The sequence below is a fragment of the Syngnathus typhle genome, linkage group LG2 (assembly GCF_033458585.1).
Source record: "Syngnathus typhle isolate RoL2023-S1 ecotype Sweden linkage group LG2, RoL_Styp_1.0, whole genome shotgun sequence".
Taxonomy (NCBI): Eukaryota; Metazoa; Chordata; class Actinopteri; order Syngnathiformes; family Syngnathidae; genus Syngnathus; species Syngnathus typhle.
The window spans coordinates 2,550,504-2,570,546 of record NC_083739.1 but is presented as its reverse complement, the minus strand read 5'-3'; the positions used below and the strand labels follow the sequence as shown (position 1 = coordinate 2,570,546).

At 43.9% G+C, this 20,043-nt stretch overlaps 2 protein-coding genes and 1 pseudogene across 4 annotated transcripts; all 3 read right to left on the bottom strand.

The window, feature by feature from the left end:
• Window positions 1-459: 459 nt before the first annotated feature.
• Window positions 460-2,462, bottom strand: LOC133143541 (tubulin alpha-1A chain-like; annotated as a pseudogene).
• Window positions 2,463-3,832: 1,370 nt separating this feature from the next.
• On the bottom strand, window positions 3,833-14,147 carry bin1b (bridging integrator 1b). Of its 3 annotated transcripts, XM_061265545.1 has the most exons (18): window positions 13,766-14,147; window positions 10,769-10,849; window positions 10,624-10,678; window positions 10,033-10,127; window positions 9,622-9,717; window positions 9,198-9,305; window positions 8,143-8,228; window positions 7,972-8,047; window positions 7,844-7,899; window positions 7,734-7,766; window positions 6,879-6,921; window positions 6,551-6,643; window positions 6,376-6,447; window positions 5,473-5,493; window positions 5,107-5,298; window positions 4,633-4,686; window positions 4,472-4,573; window positions 3,833-4,397 (listed from the first exon to the last, which is right to left on the bottom strand). In XM_061265545.1, exons 1-18 carry the CDS (start codon window positions 13,853-13,855, stop codon window positions 4,296-4,298), a joined length of 1,455 nt encoding a protein of 484 aa, XP_061121529.1. In that variant the 5' UTR covers window positions 13,856-14,147; the 3' UTR covers window positions 3,833-4,295. The 3 variants fall into 3 exon arrangements, with proteins under 3 accessions (XP_061121529.1, XP_061121512.1, XP_061121522.1); XM_061265528.1 differs by lacking the exons at window positions 5,107-5,298; window positions 5,473-5,493; window positions 6,376-6,447; window positions 6,551-6,643 and having other exon boundaries at window positions 13,766-14,137; XM_061265538.1 differs by lacking the exons at window positions 5,107-5,298; window positions 5,473-5,493; window positions 6,376-6,447; window positions 6,551-6,643; window positions 7,734-7,766 and having other exon boundaries at window positions 13,766-14,140.
• A 160-nt stretch (window positions 14,148-14,307) lies between these two features.
• Window positions 14,308-19,725, bottom strand: LOC133150539 (indian hedgehog B protein-like). The gene is made up of 3 exons (XM_061273120.1): window positions 19,096-19,725; window positions 16,689-16,950; window positions 14,308-15,563 (listed from the first exon to the last, which is right to left on the bottom strand). Exons 1-3 carry the CDS (start codon window positions 19,393-19,395, stop codon window positions 14,896-14,898), a joined length of 1,230 nt encoding a protein of 409 aa, XP_061129104.1. The 5' UTR covers window positions 19,396-19,725; the 3' UTR covers window positions 14,308-14,895.
• Between the last annotated feature and the right edge of the window lie 318 nt (window positions 19,726-20,043).

The following is a 20,043-nucleotide window of genomic DNA, read 5'->3' as shown; positions in this document are numbered from 1 at the left end:
CGTTTGATTTAATCAACAATCATGATTGGAAAAATGCATTTTCCATAGAGGAAATGTTGAACTTGTTGAACTGTAATTGTTATAATTCACGTGTTAAATGAATTGGATTTTTCCTCTCACAGCTTTCATATCGACTTCATGTTTCTTGCTGAAATATCAAAACACCAAATTGTCCTCACTTTTGAAAAAAAGTTGAAATATGGCAAGTATTTCATGTTTTAAAAATGTAAGTATTTGAACAAACATTTTTACTACCCTCTGAAGGAAATCATTTCTTTTAAAAATGCACTTTCTGTAACACTGAGATTTTTTTTAAAATGTAAAGTGCATTATAAATATAATTTTTTATTATTATTATTATTATTATTATTATTATTATTATTATTATTATTATTATTATTATTATTATTATTATAACTACAATGCGTTCCGCGACAAAAAATGAGTTTGACACCACTGTAAGGTTTAAAAGGATTTATTGTCAAATATTAAAGTGTGTTGTTGAATAAGCACAGGAACAATGAACCAATTCATTTGACAAAGTCCTTGTGAGGTCTTAATTGCAGGTCACCCAGCAACGGACGTGTTGGTTCACCTGAGCTGTTGTTATGCAACCTTACAATTGGAGGAGGGCAGGATAAGCATGACATTGCATTTTACAGCCACTGGACAATTACTACGCCATACAGTCAAACACATTTAAATATAAAGAATCACAGAATACTAAACAGTGACGCAGTTGTTTTTTCAATTAGTACTCTTCTCCCTCTTCCTCTTCATCCCCGATGGTGTCCGTGCCCACCTCCTCGTAGTCCTTCTCCAGGGCCGCCATGTCTTCTCTGGCCTCGGAGAACTCGCCCTCCTCCATCCCCTCGCCGACGTACCAGTGCACAAAAGCCCTCTTGGCGTACATCAGGTCGAATTTGTGGTCCAGTCGGGCCCATGCCTCGGCGATGGCCGTGGTGTTGCTCAGCATGCACACGGCTCTCTGGACCTTGGCGAGGTCTCCCCCAGGAACTACAGTCGGGGGTTGGTAGTTGATACCCACCTTGAAGCCGGTGGGGCACCAGTCCACGAATTGGATGGTGCGCTTGGTTTTAATGGTGGCGATGGCGGAGTTGACATCTTTGGGCACCACGTCGCCACGGTACAGCAGGCAGCACGCCATGTACTTGCCGTGGCGAGGGTCGCATTTCACCATCTGATTGGCTGGCTCGAAACAAGCGTTGGTGATCTCGGCGACAGACAGCTGCTCGTGGTACGCCTTCTCTGCCGAGATGACGGGGGCGTAGGTCGCCAGGGGGAAGTGGATGCGCGGGTAGGGCACCAGGTTGGTCTGAAACTCTGTCAGGTCAACATTCAGAGCGCCGTCGAAGCGCAGCGAGGCGGTGATGGAGGAGACAATCTGACCAATCAACCTGTTGAGGTTGGTGTAAGTGGGACGCTCAATGTCCAGGTTCCTCCGGCAGATATCGTAGATGGCCTCGTTGTCCACCATGAAAGCGCAGTCCGAGTGCTCCAGGGTGGTGTGCGTGGTCAGAATGGAGTTGTACGGCTCCACCACAGCAGTTGACACCTGAGGAGCCGGATAGATGGCGAACTCCAGTTTGGACTTCTTGCCGTAGTCCACCGAGAGACGTTCCATCAGCAGAGAGGTGAAACCAGAACCAGTTCCTCCTCCAAAGGAGTGGAAGATCAGAAAACCTTGCAGTCCCGTGCATTGGTCCGCCTGCCAGGGTGAAGAAAGTCATGAGTCAGAAAAGACGATTAGATCCGATTATCCGATGAAGCTCACCAGTTTTCGAACCCTGTCCAGAACCAGGTCAATGATCTCCTTGCCAATGGTGTAGTGACCACGAGCGTAGTTGTTGGCTGCATCTTCCTTTCCTGTGATCAGCTGTTCAGGATGAAAGAGCTGACGATACGTTCCCGTCCGCACTTCATCTACACAAGTAGGCAAGAATATTTTTTGCAGAATTTTAAAAGGGTTCGTTATATCGGCAAACTGCTCCTTTCTCACCGATGACCGTGGGCTCCAGGTCCACAAAGACCGCCCTGGGAACGTGTTTGCCAGCGCCGGTCTCGCTGAAGAACGTATTGAAGGAGTCATCTCCACCTCCGATGGTCTTGTCACTGGGCATCTGCCCGTCCGGCTGAATGCCGTGCTCCAGACAATACAGCTCCCAGCATGCATTGCCAATCTGGGTACCAGCCTGGCCAACGTGGACGGAGATACATTCACGCTGCAAAAAGAATGTCAAAAAAGGTCAAGGTCGTTCGTTCCACGGAACGCAATTTAAGAATATTGAATCGGGAATGTTTGTGTTGACCTCACCATGACTGCTGAAGAGATCTTGTTCACCTGTGACGAGAGCTCGGGGATATTGTTGCAAGCCAAAGCGGGACGCTGTTTTATAGTCCGCTATCGCCTGGCAACAAGCAGCCATGTTGTGGCAACCGAAGGGAGCTGGCGAAGCAAACACGATTGGAGGAGGAGACCAGAAAAGCTCACACAATTCCGACCTCTTGACAATGGTTGTTGTTAGTAACCAGCAACGAGCCGTGCGGTGAAATGCGACACGGAACTGCTGCCGCGTCTTCTTAGGTTTCACATCTTGTGCCTTAGTATTCAAGTAGTGGTTCAAATACTTGTCCATGAAGCGATTCAAAGATTTAAGATAGAAGTGCCAACTGAAGCCAAAGAAAAAAAAATATATAAGAATATATATATAAGAATGTTTTATACTCTCACAATACCCATTGTGATAAGTTGGCACAACCACGTAAAAATAAAAACAAAACTTTCCCTCTTTGATTCACATTCATACAGTAGTGATCTTATATCTATGTTTTTTTTTCGTTATTTCAAACAGTTCTTTTAGTCAGACACATTTTAACCGACTCTCCATGTTTCGGCTACTTCCTGTAGCCCGCCTGTGTCAAACTTAAGGCCCCGGGACCAGATTTGGCCCGCCACATCATTTTATGTGGCCCGCAAAGACGAAATGTGGATCAAATTGTCTTCACCTTTAAAACTCATCTTTTTAAAATGTTTCAACAGTTTATTAGTCTGATTTGAAAATGAGTTGTCAGTTTGTTTTGTAGCTTACTCTATTATATCATTTGAGGAGTTCATTCATTAATTTAGCCCAAATATGTAAAGTAAGTAAAAACTTTTCCCTGTCAGACTAAAAAACCTGTTTAGAATAGTAAATTAAAGAATCCAGTATGAACTTTCACAAACCATCAGAAAAATGTTGTTGTTAAAGCGCAAGCTAGCATTGGCTAGCTGTGTTTTGTCAGATCATGTTGCTAGTGGCTTTTAGGCCGTTACAAGACAACAACTCAAGATCTCGGTCGATGAAAATCTCAACTGTGGTTGACTTTACCGCTCTCAGATTACAATTGAGAAAAACAGGGTTGAATTTCACAATGTTCCGTCGGACTTGATGAGAGCGCCACTTCCATATTGGGTGACACAGTTTAACACTCGCCGTTATTGGCACCTCAAAGTCCCAAAGTAAACAGATCATGTGCACCGGAAGTAAAAGATGTTTGCTTTAGTGCCAATTGGGATATTTGACTTGACTCGTGCCTTCCGAGGTCGCCTAGTAACAGGCGCCATTTGGCTAGCCTGGTTACTTTTTGTTGATTTACACAGCGCAGGGTTGAGGAACCCTGGTCCCACAAGATCCGGACCTTTCTGGTTCAAATAATCAGGTGAATCAGGGAGACTTGGAACAAAATCCAACTTTATTTTGTTTTGTGTTACTCGACACCCCTTTAGTCAATCTTCCCGTACCATTTGTAATAATCACTCGACACGACGGGACAGGCTTCATCAATCTTTAATGATAATCGGACTAATGGAGGTTTTCCACCTGACTGAACATTGGCCAAAAACGTATGTGTCCTTCAAAAACGAAAAGATAATACATGAAAGCGGCAACACTGACATCAAACCAAAGAGGGAATATCAAAAGTTGAAGATTTTCTTTTTTCGATTATTCAGTGAAATCCACAAGCGGCCTCCGTACGAGCTTTAATTTTTCTGCGACGTTCACGGACACACCCAATGACTTGCCGTCTTGTTACCAATATTTATCTTTGAATTCAACACAAATGATAAAATACAAAGAATAGGAACTTCCGTGTTTCAAGACTTTCATATCAGATGCGTTCAGTTGGCTTTAATCTTGATCGAGTTCTTCCGACCCCATTTTCAGACTCACAAATTTTCATAATTGATGTTTTTAATTCCAAATAGAGAGCAAAGGAGGAAGGGGGCTTGAATTTCAAAGCTTCTGCGTGAAATTCTCAGGGAAGACACCTTTGGTTGAAATATCTTGCTTTTGAATCCAGAGCGATTCCTGCACGCCCATGAGCCAGCCGTCGTCCTACGAACATCAACAAATATTAGAACCGCCACGCTCGGATGTCCCGCGAGTCAATCCGGAGTGACATCACTGACTTGCTCGTCCGGGTTGTCGAAAGCTACGACCAGCACGATGTCTCCCACGTTGAGCTCCAGCTCGTCCCCGTCAGTGGCAGCATATTCGTGGATGACTTTGACCTGGAGCGAGATGTTTGAGTCAGCAGAAAAAAAGTCACGTGATCAATGTGACGGCTCACCTTGTACAGGAAGTCAGGAGGGAGCTTGTAGTCTGAGCTGTTGGATTCACAAACCTGACAGGAAAGGAAAAGTCATGTGTGCATGAATTTTTTTTTTTTTAATTAAATTGAAAAATATTGCTTGACCCATATTGGCACCAAGGGATTATGATTTGAAGCTTGGTGATGACAAGATGGCGTCAAAACACTGCTTTTGTCTACATACAACTCCATTTACTTCAACATAGTCCCTCAGCAACAAGATGGCGGCTAAGCACTACTTTTGTCCAAATGACACTTCTCAATTCATTTCACCAAGATGACACAAAATGGTGCAAAAGCAATTTTTTTTTTTCACGTTGAAGAAGATGAAGCTGGGAATGCCCGACAGTAAATATGTATGGGGCCATTAAATGTGACTTTGGATCCTTGAATTCCAGGCTGCGTTTTATCCTGAAGCCCAACGTGAAGTGACCCCGTCTCATGAGGTCCTACCTGTACTTGTTCATCATGGGCCCAGCCCCCCTGACCTACGGCGCCGCCATCATAGGACCTAGCGGGCTCAGCGGACAACTCGGCCCCCCGGAGGGGCTGCGTGTCACACTGGGAGCCTCCGTCATTAAAGTCCCATCCAGCCTCAACCTGCTCTTGGGGCTCCGCTTCGTCCTTAGCAACAGCCTGTTCATGCTACGGGGTCAAAGGTCGTGGAAGGTTCGGAAGGAAGAGACGGAAGGATGTTGGCGGGAGGCGTTTAGTGAGCAGAGTTGTGATGAGCGTCAACACATGCGGGAGAGGAGAAAGCAACTTTGAGTGAGAAGCTTACGTGCCTTTAAAGTCCAAAAGAAGGGAGACCGTTCTTACCCACGAGTCCCAAGATGGCGCCTTCAAGCAGCAGTAAAGACAAATGCATGGATGATCTTAATGAGGCGGTTCGATGACATCACGCTAGCAGACGCTAACAAAATATAAACTCGTCATCACTGTCCTTCAATACAATGTCTAGAATATCGTACTTGAGTATTTATTTATCTTGTTACCTTTGTTCCGCTCTGATGTCAAAATAGTTTATTCAACATGCAACAAATGATGATAATAATAATAATAATAAATAATGTAAACAAAATTAAAAAATAATCTGATTCTATAAATAAAATTATACTACCGTAATTTTCGGACTATAAATCGCGTTTTTTTTTCATAGTTTGGGTGGGGGGGCGATTTATACTCAGGAGCGACTTATACACATATATATGTTTTTTTTCACTTTTTTGGGCATTTTATGGCTGGTGCGATTTAGACTCCGGTGCGACTTATAGTCCGAAAATTACGGTACTTTAAAACAACGCCTGTAGCACCTCTCCTGTCTTTTTGGCACCTGCTATTCCATCAGTGGCCTGTAGGTGGTCTCAAAACGTGTGCATTTGCAGTCAGATTCCCTAGAGGTGAAACAAGGGGGGTGGCCGCGAGGGCAGTGGCCCCCTCTAAAATATGCTCAGACCGCCCCTGGCCAAATACTTCACTTTTGGGGATTTTCTGACATTTCTGGGAATTATTTCTAAGATTTGTACTCATCCCCTGGAAAGTGCATATAATAAATCTTTATCAGCGTTTTCTGAAGAATTTTTGATGTTTGTAAAATATTATTTTTGTTTTTCCTCAAGGAAAACATCCTAGCTTTGCCATTCCAAAAGAGTTTGCAAAGAAGAGCTCATTTCAAAATGGCATAGTTTTATTCCTCCATGTTCCACAGTAACCTAAACCTACCTGGAGAACTGGACATGTGACAGGCTGTATAACATCCCAATCCAGCAGGTTGACCCATGCGGAGGGCTCACACTGCTTTACACACACGCATGGGCACATACGAGGGCGCACACAAGGGTTAGGGTGGGATACTAAACATCTGGCACGCTACGTGGGTTCCGTCCAAGCGTCTGACCTGTGTTGTTGTGGACTCCGTGTTAATGTCAGACGTGTTGACGTCAAGCGGCTCATCATGCTGCTGAGGCCGGCCGGGCGGCCGGCTGGGCCTCTTCCAAACACGCGCACATGCAGAAGTACAAACATCAGCACGCATTTTTGACTGGTACGTCAAAAAAAAATTCAAAATGCTGTTAATTCAGTATAGCATTTTTTGTGGTAGGTTTTAAAGCAACATTAAGAAAATAAAGTTGGGGTCATCATTAGTCAAAGCAAAAAAAAAAACATGGGATGATGCACCATGAGGTCCAAGTCTAATGAGGGATTTTTTTTTTTTTTTTTGTTACCGTCGGTGGCGAGCTGGCCCCCTCGTTGTGGTTGGCTTCGTCGCTGCAAGACAAAAAAACGAGAGGAGACCAGTTACACAAAGTTATAACACGTACCTGCAAAATGACATCACACAAATGAGCACAACCACATCATTAAAGAAAAAAAAAACACACAACTTCTTGGGTAGCTGCAGTCATTTTTCGCAGAGGATAAAGAATACCGTTTTTTTCCATGTATAATGCGCAAAATGTAACTAATTTATTGTCCTAAAATCTTGGGTGCGCATTATACATGGGTACAATTTTTTTTTTTTTTTTTTTTTAATCCGGCTATGATACGGAGGCCGCCATTACAGATGCGCTTTCTTCTCTGGTGTTCACTTCAAACACGCTCCATACAAACACAATGCTCTCGTATCAGACGCTTGCTCGATCACCTGCTCGTTTGCTGTCACAATGTACCCTACATAAATCCGAAACATTTCTTCGCTATCGAGTTTGCTAGCGCATGCGCAGTGATACTGACCGGCAGAATAACATCCGGTTGTTCCCAAAGATGATCTTTTTTCTGAAATAATTTTACGTTCACGGACTTAAGTAGGAGTCAAAATTTGGGTCCGTATTAAACATGGGTACAGGCTTTTTTCCAGCATCAACATGCCATTTTTAGGGTGCGTATTATACATGGGGGCGCATTATACATGGAAAAAAACGGTATATGCGTATTTTCTGTGTATCATTTTTTTGCATTGTGCAAGCACACTTTCACTCAAGACAAAGTTAATTCCAAGCGTAATTCATGCTTAGTTCAGCAGTTATGAGTGTCATTCCCAAACACAAATGAAAATGGGGTCAGGCCATGCAGCAGGTTACCTCTTTGCCTGGTCGCCAGCTGCACCATCATTTCTACAGTAAGGCGTGAGGGACATTACTCTCCGATTCGACATGTTAGCGTGATGGCCTCTAAAATCGGATGGACTTACTTGAGCTGCCTCTGCTCTTCAAGTTTGGTCATGATGTCATTCAGGTTTTGACTCAGCTGAGGGAGAGCAAGAAAGAAGGATCATGATTGTGATCAACTCATGGACGGACGGGAAAGTTGGAAACTCACCTTGCTCATCTCTTTGTGGAACTTTTCTTGATGATTCGCCAGATTCTGGAATGTGTTAACATAGACGCCAACACGGCTAACACACAAACAAACACAAAGACAAAGCAGTGATTAACTTACAAATTCAACTCTTCAGTCAAGACCCGTTTGGATCCGGCGGTCCGGTTTCACCTGTCCCACAGCACTGGAAGCTGGTCTTGTAATTCCACGTTGAGCTCTTCGAAAATCTTTTGCGAGCGACCCAGCTCTTCCTCGGCCTACATGCACACACGAACAATGATCCACAGCTCAAACTCATTTTGATCCAGTGATGCACACAACGCTCCATGCATATAATAATAATAATAATAATAATAATAATAATAATAATAATAATAATAATAATAATAATAATAATAATAATAATAATAATAATAATAATAATAATGCACACAACGCTCCATGCATATAATAATAATAATAATAATAATAATAATAATAATAATAATAATAATAATAATAATAATAATAATAATAATAATAATAATAATAATAATAATAATAATAATAATGCACACAACGCTCCATACATATAATAATAATAATAATAATAATAATAATAATAATAATAATAATAATAATAATAATAATAATAATATGTTAGACATAAAAATGTCCCCACCAGAATGGAGCTACTTCAGGCACTCATCAACTCGCAGGCAGTGACATGAAGAATTTAGTTTGGATTTAGGGTCCTTCATCACCTGGTTGTAGGAGAGGTTAGTCTGAGCCACCTGGTGGGCTGAGATCAAACCCTGAGCCCAACTTGGTGCCGCCATCTCCAACAGGGCCGCAGGCTGGCCATGCAACGCACACCATGCGGGTAAAGAGGAGGAAGACGGATGGGGGGGTGAAGGGAGGGAGGGGTCGAGGGTCAAGAGGAGCGGAAGTGAGTAGGGTGACGACGAGCAGCAAGGACGAAAACCAACAAAAAGTCAATCTTTCCAAACAACTGCAATCATGTTAGTGAGCTATTTGATAACACTAAACAAGTAACAAAGCAACATTTCACACGCAGCTAACAACGGCACATAAAACGATTGTGAGTTGTGATTGGACAAGCTAAGATTTGAGCAATTTATCCCTCAAAGACAAAAAATCTGAGGAAGCTTCTGGAGGTCATCCCAGCTGGATGTATTTGTAGACAAAAACCTTTCAGTAAAACCACGACATGCTAACGTAGTTACCTTGGCGATTTTGGCCTCATCCTTTTTCTTGCCTTTCTGTAAGGACGCAAAGTGGTGCCTAGCGCTGTCAAAGTCCACCATCTTGCGGTCTCGCTTTGCAATGCGAGCCTGAAGGGGGCGCAGGTGAGTGAGCCGGTCCGTTATAAAGTGAAGTCACCACTTGCTCATTTACAATCCAGGATTATTATTTTCAGTACTGTACAGTATTTATATTAACAGAAAAAGTTGTACCGTAATTTTCGGACTATAAGTCGCGTTTTTTTTCATAGTTTGGGTGGGGGGGGCGACTTATACTCAGGAGCGACTTATATACATATATGTTTTTTTTTCACTTTTTTGGGCATTTTATGGCTGGTGCGACTTATACTCCGAAAATAGTCCGAAAATTACGGTAATATTGTCACATTTATAGACTTTTAAATACCTTGATATCAGCGAACTGAGCCAGGTATGAATCAACGGAGAGCATTGAGTTGTCTGTGATGTTCTGATGAAAGTCCAACCACAGAGTGTCTGTGTCCTACAAAACACACACAAGACATTATACACCGCATAGAAGTTCTGATATTCTCCTTTAAACTTCTACAAACGAGTGTCTGTGTTTCCTGGTGGTTTATTCGGATCGAAATTCTGGTTACTACATTCTGAACCCATCTATGTTTTACCTCCAAGTTATTGTCCAACTCCTTCTCTATCATCTCCTTCAGCAGGAAGGATACGAGCATGCGGTTAAAGCAAAGAAAGTGACATCAGAGTGAAATAAAAGTGAGAAAAAGGCAGGGACGTTTAAGATTGGCTTAGGAAGGCTGCTCAGGTCAAAGGCCAGGATTCTCACCTCCACCATGGCGTCCATCTCCTCTTTGCCGAACCACTCGGGGTCGTACGTGTCGGCCAGGCAGTCCTGCAGCCTTCGCGACGCCTCGTGCAAAGCTGAAAAATGTCAGAGAACAGACTAATGAACTAAAGTGTGTTGTTCTTTCACTTATCATAAGCTTGTTTCGGGCTAACATGATAGCCGAGCTAACGTGTGTTAGCTAACTTCGCTATTACCCAACATGAGTTGCAAATCTTTATTTTTACTTTTTTTTAAACAAAACAAACAATAAATACACCCTCACTTAAAAAACAAAAGCTTAAAAATTCTTCTTCATCACAGCCAAGCTAACATGTGCTAGCTAACTTCAATATTACCCAACATTAGATGCAGATCTTTATTCAGGAAACGCCATTTACTTTTTTTTTTTTTTCTTTAAACAAAACAATCAATACACCAAACACCAGCTACTTTAAAAGTCTTACTCAAGTGATATTCCACTAGGTCACTTTTATTTCTACCATTGTTGTTTTCTGTTCAGATACTTTTACCCAAGTATGATATTCCGACACAACCGGTCCTGTCCAATAATCAATAGATATTCTGGCTTACTCTTCACTGCGGTCATGTATGCTTTCAGATCCTTCTGCAGCTTGATGCCTTCTCCCTGAAAGTGAGAAAGGTCAAAGAGCGACAGAGAAGTGAAACACAAATATGCTATGTATGTTGTTGTGAATGAAAACGTGCTGGTAAGGACCATCTGCTTGTTGAAGTTGGCCACCATTTCCTCAAACACGACATCTCTAGTCTCATCCGCTTTGCCGAGTTTCTGTAAAACCTGAAAAGCACAGCGGCGGAGACAGATTGCTTTAGAATTTGCATTCAGATCAGTTAGAGATTTATTCTCTATGTAGGGGTGGCCAGAGCTTGACCGCTGGCCACCACGTAGCGCCGCCCCTGCCTCATAGCTGTGAGGTAGGCACACAGGCCCATATTTGGTTGCTATCAGCTAACTTTGCAATTTTTTTTTGTTAACCGGGCCACAAGGTTAATGAAAATGTTTCGATAGCATAAGTACATGTTTGAATAAAAAAAAAAAAAATTGTGTCCAGGAGCTTTGTTATTGGATCAAGTTAGTAAAACACATATTGCATACACTATTTATCAGTACCGTATTTTCCGGACTATAAGGCGCACCTAAAAAGCTAAAATCTTCTCAAAAGCCGACAGTGCGCCTTATAGTCCAGTGCGCCTTATATATGGACTAAATTCCTAAATTCAAACTGCCCCGAAGCATTGTGTCATGAAATCAAGCATAAGTGGCCTGCTGAAGACTATGAATCATGAATCAAAAAGACTATGGATCATTATTTTGTGATTATAAAGTCATTTGTTGCATCTGAAGTTGAAATAAAAAAGATAAAATGGAGAATGATTTGATTTGGATCAAAAATCTGACATGATGCATTAATGGTGCGCCTTATAGTCCGGTGCGCCTTATATAAGAATTAAGTTTTAAAATGGGCCATTCATTGAAGGTGCGCCTTATAGTCCGGTGCGCCTTATAGTCCGGAAAATACGGTAGATAGCAATTTTTACTTTATACAAGGTATTTTTTACTGATGATTTTTTTCATCTACATATGTAACGGAATTGAATTGGACTTTATCCCACCAGTATTTGTCGTTCTACTTGAAAACAGATTGCAAATCCTTCTGCCACCTCTTGTTGTGCCATACACATGATGCCTTTTTAAAAATCACCTTTGACCTTAAGATAAAGCCAGATGTGGCTGTGTCCACAGTCCCAGCGAGCCACAACGAGCCTGTCAAAAACTTCCCCACAGCCGGCTCACATTTCGTCCTCTCACGCCACCGTGGGGATTGACATTGGTACCGCATATCCAATCCATTTTTTTTCCCTCTGGTGCTTATCCTTACTCGGTGCGCCCTGAACTGGTCGCCATCTTAAAAAAAAAAAAGTTTCTGGTTTTGAGAAATTTCTAAAAATGTACCTTGACCTTGACAGGAAAACTTCATTTCACCTTTTCAGCTTTTCTCTAACAAGGCGTCGAACACCAACATTTTTAGGAGGTATTTCATAAATGGGTCAGTTAATGTCCTGGTTGTTTTCGAATTGCTATTCAATAGTCTTTTTATATTCAGTGAGACCAAAACAGCAGCTAACACCAGTCGGAATCCTCAAACAGGAAGTGGCCATTGTGTTATTGGCAGGTCACACCAGAAATAAAGCCAGACTGTACGAGTCACAGAAAAAAAAAAAAATTAATAATTGTGCTTCAACCAGAAATTTCACCCAAAAGTCCAATCCACCAAACATTTTTTGAAGCTCAGAAGTAACTAGACAAACAACTGTTTACACTGCAGATCATCCCTAAGGACAAGTTCGAGTTTTCCAGTGAAGCTAACAAGCAAATGTTGTAAATGTGTGTGTAAGCCGGAGTTTCCGAAGAAAGCCTGACGTTGGGAATCAAGCCACCAAGCTCATTCTCGAAAACTAATCATCAGGACCTCCTGTATGTGCGGGTTCAATGCCTCACGCATGCCCGCAATGTGCCCGTGTTCAATTTCACAAGCCAAAAATACACACAGACACTTTGTGGTTGGAAGAGAAATGGGGAAGCAGGATTGGGGGGGGGGCTATTCATAGTCGTGCATCTCCCCCTCGGCCCCCCTCTCTGGCACGGAGGCATATTGGGACTCCAGCGGGACAGGTGTGCACGCCAAGCAGGGTGTTAGATTCACGTGACTCATCTTGGAGAGGTTGAAAACCAACAGGCCAAAGACTTCATGTTTTTTTTCTTTTGGGGAACACGCAACCAGGCCGATGAGCAATGAGGGCTTTTGTGTCTGCAAGGCAATGCCAGGCAACAGACAGCTGCAGTCCGAGCCCCCCCCCCGACCCACCTACCCAAAACGACAGCCGGCCGCCAACACGGACAAGTCTTTGACCTTCCTCATCACTACCCTAAAAAGCTCATTCTCTCATCTTACTAAACATGATTTTTTTTTTCACTTAACACTGTCTTTGTTTTGGAGTGTCATACTTATCATTTTATATTGTAAAGCCAAGCCACTTTATCAATCTATTTATCGATCTATTTATCCATCTGTCTATCCATCTATCCATCTATCCATTTATCCATCCATCCATCCATCCATCCATCCATCCATCCATCCATCCATCTATCTGTCTATCTATCCATCTATCCATCTATCTATCTATCTATTGCTAGCTAGTTAGCTACCATGTACTGCTTTGATCGATTCATTTTAAGGTTTAAAGCATTTTAAGGGTACTGCCCCATCTTCAACGTTTCTCATATTCCACAGATTTTTTTTCTTAAATTGTGGTTAATATTTGTCAGCTATGAGCATGTGAAGCCCTCTGAAATTTTTCTGAGCTGAAGGGTTATCTAAATTAACTTGACTTAAATTGAAATTTTCCTTGTTTCCTCACTCATCTACTGAGTGTTAAGTAGTAGCATGTGTCTCCCTCTACTGGACAGAAGACACACTGCAGCGCTTTGAGGGTTTTTTTTTTCCCATAAGGGGTTACAAGGAATAAGATTAAAGTGCACAAATGCACACAAACGCGTTTTTAAAATAGCCAATGAGTAGACTGATTTGATGCACGTGATTAACCTGACTCATTTAAATTTAAATATTTGAAATTAGGCCAGGGGGAGGTGTCATGGCAAATGAGTGAAAGCTTGTTGTTTTTTTTGTCATACCTTCTCTTGCGCTCTGCTCAACCTCTTCTGGACCGTGCTAGCCAGTTTCCCAGCGGTGACCCCCTTCCCACTGTTCCCAGTCTCGGCCATGACTCTTTGCGTTCTGGGCTGAGGCGGTACCAAGTCAGTACCGAGCGACAAGTGTCTCCCGTAGATACAAAGTGTGCGTAAAAGCAACCGGACGCCAATTTAGCTCGTTGCGCGTAACTTTAATCCCGTTGGATCTTCTTAAAGGAGCAGCGCGTTACTTAATCCGGATTTTGTGCAAATCCACTAGAACGGTGGAGATAAAGTGGTCGTGGAACCGAACAGAGCGTTTCTGCTCTGCTAATTCATGAAGACTTGCACTCTAAATGTGGACCTATTGGGTTTCCTCCTCATCTTGCTCTTAAAGGCGTAGCACTGTTGGTATTATTAGGCGACACCTGGCGTGAGCGGCTTTCCGATCCGTGCACGATGCTTGTTTTGTGCACGCGCACTTTTCCAGTCAAATGGGACGCGCATGAAACATCACCACTAGATGGCAGCAACGCAAGAATGCCTTCGTTTAAAAGGGATTTATTTCCACAAAAATAAATACTTTCTCCCACCACAACTTCTTGTTGACTTTCCATGGATAGGAAAATCTTAAATACAAATTGTCCTAAGATGCATCTCAATGTTACGAACAAAGAGAAAATGTTGCATATCACAGGAAATAAAACGGAATAAAAATGTAAATGCAGCAATTTTGCAGTAAATATCACGTCTCTCAAATATCGTCAAGAAATCTGTCTTAATTTGTCTTAGTGAGTATTTTTGGCAAAGTAGAAGTGCTCACTAACTTGAACAGTATTTGCGAGAAATCTCTCTTTTGTGCACATAGAAAAAATCTTAAAATTCAAATGGGAGCAAAAAGTTTTCTTTCTATTTTTGTTCAGTGTAGTTAGTGTGCAATGTTTCATTTCAGTAGGAAATCATTCTTGATTACATTTCATGTTGATTTTTTTTTTTTTTGTATCCATTGTTCTATATCAGGACCAATTCACAGCTAGGATCTTTAAGTCACTTCTTTTTTTTCATTTCCCACGCAGCATAGCAGCGATCCATCACATGGTTCTGTTGGCTCATCTTTTTCCCAGTTGTTGTCCTCACCTGGAGGCTGCGGTCACGCCCAGTGGGTGGAAGTCCCCAGAGTCCAACAGCATCCTCCCCAGCCAGTGTAAAAGCTCAGCGTACCAATGGACCCCATCGCCACGGTAACCGCTGCTTCCAACCCAGCTGTGCATCAGCCTGAGTGGCGAGAAGGCCCGGTGAGCCAAAGAATGCCCTTCTACGACCGCATAGCAGGATGCTACCACCCCGTCCACCACCAGGGTCCCCTGCGCCGTCAGAGGAGCGAAAGCGCCCCTCCTCTCCGTCACCGTGACCCCCGTGATGCGGGAAAGGGTTCCCGACGGGCCGTCGGCAACCAGCACGCACTGGCCCGGCCGGGCATCGCAAGCGTACACCGTCCTCAGGGAGCCGGGGGTGGGCGGCTCCCTTTCTGAGCAGTTGCCCTCAGACACAAACAGCAAGTGGGCGGCGGTCAGAGAAAGCCCCGCCCCATTTTTTGTCTTCAGGGTGTAGAAGAGCTTGTGTGCCGCCGGGTCGCGGTCCAGGAAAGTCAGGACTTGGCTGTACACCAGTTGGGCGCCAGACAAGGTCAGGACAGGCTCGCCGGGGCGCAGGTCACGGATGAACTTCTGGAGGCCCTTTTCCACAGTGACCAAGGCGTCGCCCGGGAAACAACCTCCGGACCTGGCTGCCACTGAGTGGTCTGAAAGACAGCAAGAGGAAAATATGGCTGTTTGTCGGCAGGGTAACGTTTAGATGCAGTTACATTTATTTTTTATTTATTTTATTTGTTGCTTTAATTTAGCATTTCCCTCCTAAAATTGGTTATAAACAATTCATGTTTTAGTTATTTGTATTCCTTTCTCTAATCAAACAACTTGTGTACTGTAAAAAATATATAAACTAGACAAAACAAAATTTTGTTAAACAAAGTAATTAGTTAGTAGTAGTAGTTAATTGTACATAAAACACTTGGTAATTCATCATTTTAAATAAATAATTTTTGGATTTACAAACTGATGACCCTGGAGAAGAGTTGCATTGTAATTTAAGATGTTGAAGCGCCCTCTGCTGGTTATAGAAAGACAGCACGTACTGTATTATTATTATTATTATTTATTATTATTTTAACACGCTATGAAATAATAATTTTTATTGATTTAAAAAAAAAAAATCTCAAATATTTCAAACCCTACTTTAAACTAACCGAGGTGTTATTATGGACTAGGAAAGAGGCAGGTAGGACCCTCGGTCTGATCATTGCTTTCTTTCCTGGACTCAACTAAAGGGACAAAAGAGAACCCAAGAGGATACCAACTTGATTGGTTGCCCTTGCAATCAGGTCAAGGACTGCATCCTCGCAACCCGATCTGGGAGGAAAAAAGAGAAACAAGGAGGAAAAGAGGGAAAGAAAAGGAGAATCTCAATTACTACTTTACAGACTGTCATATATGGTTGGTGGTGTGTTTGCTTCTGCAAGCTTGCGTCTCTCACACACACACACACACATGCACACACACAGTGGAGTTAGTTTAGTAAGGTTGCAGCAGCAGCAGCATCACGGAGAGGCTAGTGGGATGCAGTAAGGGAAGAGAGGAACGTGCAGAGGAATTGGTGAGCTGAGATGGTGAAAGCAGGACAGGACAGAACCAAACAGGATAGAGGAAGCAGCGGTCCAGCTTGTCATGTATTGTCTGACCTTGTGTTTAGAGCAATAGTCCTCAAATATAAAACCTAATGATGAAAAATTTGATTGGATGGAGTGATTTGGACCAGCACCCTTAGCTCAGACTGCGGATTCATCTGCAAGGGTTGACCCGGACCTCACCTGACTTGACACTGCAGTGGATGTGAGCCTTGGACTCGTAGTAGACCCAGTCGAAGCCCGCCTCCACCGCCAGCCGAGCCAACATGGCGTATTTGTTCCTATCCCGGTCGGAGGTGGTGATGTCCACAGCCCGCCCCTCGTAGTGGAGCGACTCCTCCGAGTGGTGGCCGTCTTCGTCCCAGCCCTCGGTGACCCGCAGCCTCACCCCGGGCCAAAGGTTCATCACGGAGATGGCCAGAGAGTTCAACTTGTCCTTGCAGCGCTGCGGCACACGCACACAAACATACACTTTCGATATTTATGTGACCAAATATACCGAATTGTTTGTTTTTAATGGCCCGCATAATTTTGGGGGATGTTGAGAATTAATTTGCAGCCTGTCTGTTGGGTGGCTTGGCTCAGCTGACGATCCAAAAATAAAAGTTGGGCTTGATTGGCACCCAATAAAATTGTGTAAATTTATGATTGACATTTTTGTAGGTGCTGTGTGAACCTCAGCTGTCCGGTTAAGCAAACACAAGGTGAGAGGGCCTATTGACTGAACCCCCCCCCCCCCCCCCCCTTCGTTTTGCCCCACTCGGAAGGCTGCTAATAAAGTTGTCGTCTGAAACCTTCGTCTGGCCGGCCGCTGCTTGCGAACACCTTGACCCGATTGTTCACGCCGGGAACAACAAGGTCCATTTCCTCGAAGGTGACACGCCATTGGCTTAAAGACAGTTTGCTGTTGAAGCAGAACACGCTCAAATTTAACTTGACCTTAAAACTCATGTTGCCATGGAAACACTGCATATGAGATTAACAGATGACTTGGACAGGGGTGTCCAAATCACAGCCCGGGGGTCATTTGCGGGCCACTGTTGATTTTTTTTTGCCGCACGTGGCCGATACTAATACTAACTTTTTCCATTTCTATACAAAGACTTCATCATAATGGGCATCTGTCAAACATGGCCGCCTTTAATTCCAGATTGTGAAAAGGACAGCCGATACTGGTATTGGCCGCCTACACAAGCCGATACAGATTCATTTTTTCCATCGAGGCATTTGTCAACGCAAAGTGGACGACAGGAGGTTGGGTGGTTTCACGGTGGTCCCATCTCAGCACAGCCTTGTGTAAAAATTGTTAAAAATAAAGAAAATTAAAAAAAAAACGCAAATCTGGTCAAATGTTTCCACATTTTTGTTAATAGTTGAAATACAGTACTCTTCAAACATCGTTAGTGCATTTTATTTAGAACAGATCATGTCTGTCTGTTTGTTGACACAAACAATTTCGGATCGGGGTTACGGTTAGGTTAGCGACACCTCAAGTGTGGAAAAAGTGGGATTAAAGCCAATAAAACATGGCGGTTGTGATGAGAATAGCCACAGTTGCCTTTTCACACGTCGCGTGTATTCAACCATGGCTATTTTCTCTATGCGGTCAAACTTTATAAATTAAACGCTCCATTTAGCACACACGCACAGCGGTTTGTGCACCAAACCACTGGCTGTACAAACATTGCACGCGCAAACTGACAATCTTTTTGCGCACCTTTTTTTCCCCCCACTCTGATCAGTGCGTCAACGATGTCTCTGCGGTGATTACATGAATTTGACCGCAGTCAAGTTACACGTTTGTGTCGCTAAACGTGATTTAGTGAGCTTTGGGAACAGGAGCTTCTGTATGCGCAGGAAAAAGCGAATAAAAAAAAAAAGGCAAGAGGTGAAAAATTCACTTTCATTACGGCTTCAAAGTGTCCCAAGTGCGCCCGCTATTTCGGTCCGAGCGCGCTGGGAAAACAAGCTAAAAGTAACACAGAACAGTCAAAGACAAACAGGCAGGCTTGTGTGCTGCGCTACTGGAGCTCATAAATTACGCTTTAAAATAGTATACAGCCTAAAATCATTGCGTGGAATTCCAACTAGAATTGCGCTGCTTGCGAAAAGAACGGTTGCATTTTTTTTTTTTCCTCGGAAATATGGGTGCCAATAAACAAACCGATGCTAAACGCGGACGGCCACTTTTATTACAGGCAATAATCCTTGCACGTGTTGGTCGGAAGGAAAAAAAGTATCGTGTAAAAAAAAAAAAAATACAGAGAAAACCGGAAGCCATTTAGATGAACCTGGTATGTTTGTGACGCGATAGAAACTTGATGTTTGACGAGACAAATTAATATATTAAAAATAATTCATCTATTTTGAAGGCTTTTTACAATTGCTGGCTGACAACTATTGGACGTTTCGCGACCGTGCGCTGCTTAAAGACACAACAACGCGCTCTCTCGGCCTTGAGTCAACAAAGAATGTGAAGAAGAAGAAAAAAAAGATAACGCGTTTCAAGACTGGTCAAAGTGCACCATGCAGCAAAGTGACATGCAGCTTGGAAAGCTTCCCAATATTCGGGACGGAGATGCACCCTCACCTGCGTCATCATGCGGTCCGCACCTGTGTTCTCCTCATCCTTGAAGATGATGTCGGGGTTGTAGTTGGGCGTGAGCTCCCTGAAGCGCTCCGAGTTGCGGGTGATTTTGCCTTCGTATCTCCCGCTGGCCCCCAACGTCTTCTCGGCCACGTTGGGGCTGAACTGCTTGTAGGCGAGCGGTGCCAACTTCCGCGGCGAGCGCCTCTTGCCGTAGCCTCGACCCGGCCCGCAGCCCCCGCAGCCCGGCGTCAGGAGCAAGGCGCACCCGGCGAGAACCGCGAGCAGCCTCGGGAGAAGCATTCCAGCAGCCCGGGGCGATGTCCTCCACCCTCCCACCACCCCCCGGGCAGGTGGTCAGAGGGTCGAATGCTGGACACTCGAACTGGGTTCTTCAGAGCGGTGGTAAAAGACCCAGACGCCCCCCCGAGTCCCCCGAAGTTGCCATTCCACGCGCGTAAAAGAAAGTGCGCGCCGCAGAACGAGGAGCAAGGGAGGAACCTGCCAGCTGCGCTGCCGACAATCGAGTGTCCCGAGGGCACTTGGAGGCAGGGGCATAAATAGGCGAGGTGAGTTTGTCTTGGCAGACGCCTTCAAAGCTGTCCCACAGTCAGACACGGAGGCGCGCGGCGGTCAAAGGGTGTCCCCGCAGCTCAATGTTTCAATGTGCGTGGAAGTCTGGTGCCCACCCCCATCTCCTCCCATCAGGTGGCACCGCAGGTGAGGAACGTCCTCACTCGTCACGTATGGAACAAGCAGCAAAAGGAAATCCGAGCGCGCGCCCCCAGCAAAACACACACACGCACGATTTATACATCTCCAATTAGACTCCTTAAGACCCCCCCCCCCCAACCAGCGCCACTTTTACAGAGGGCAAATTCCCCATACAAACGCCAATGAGTGACATGCCTTTACAAACTCTTTCTTTTTTTTCACCTTCTCGCTGCAAAT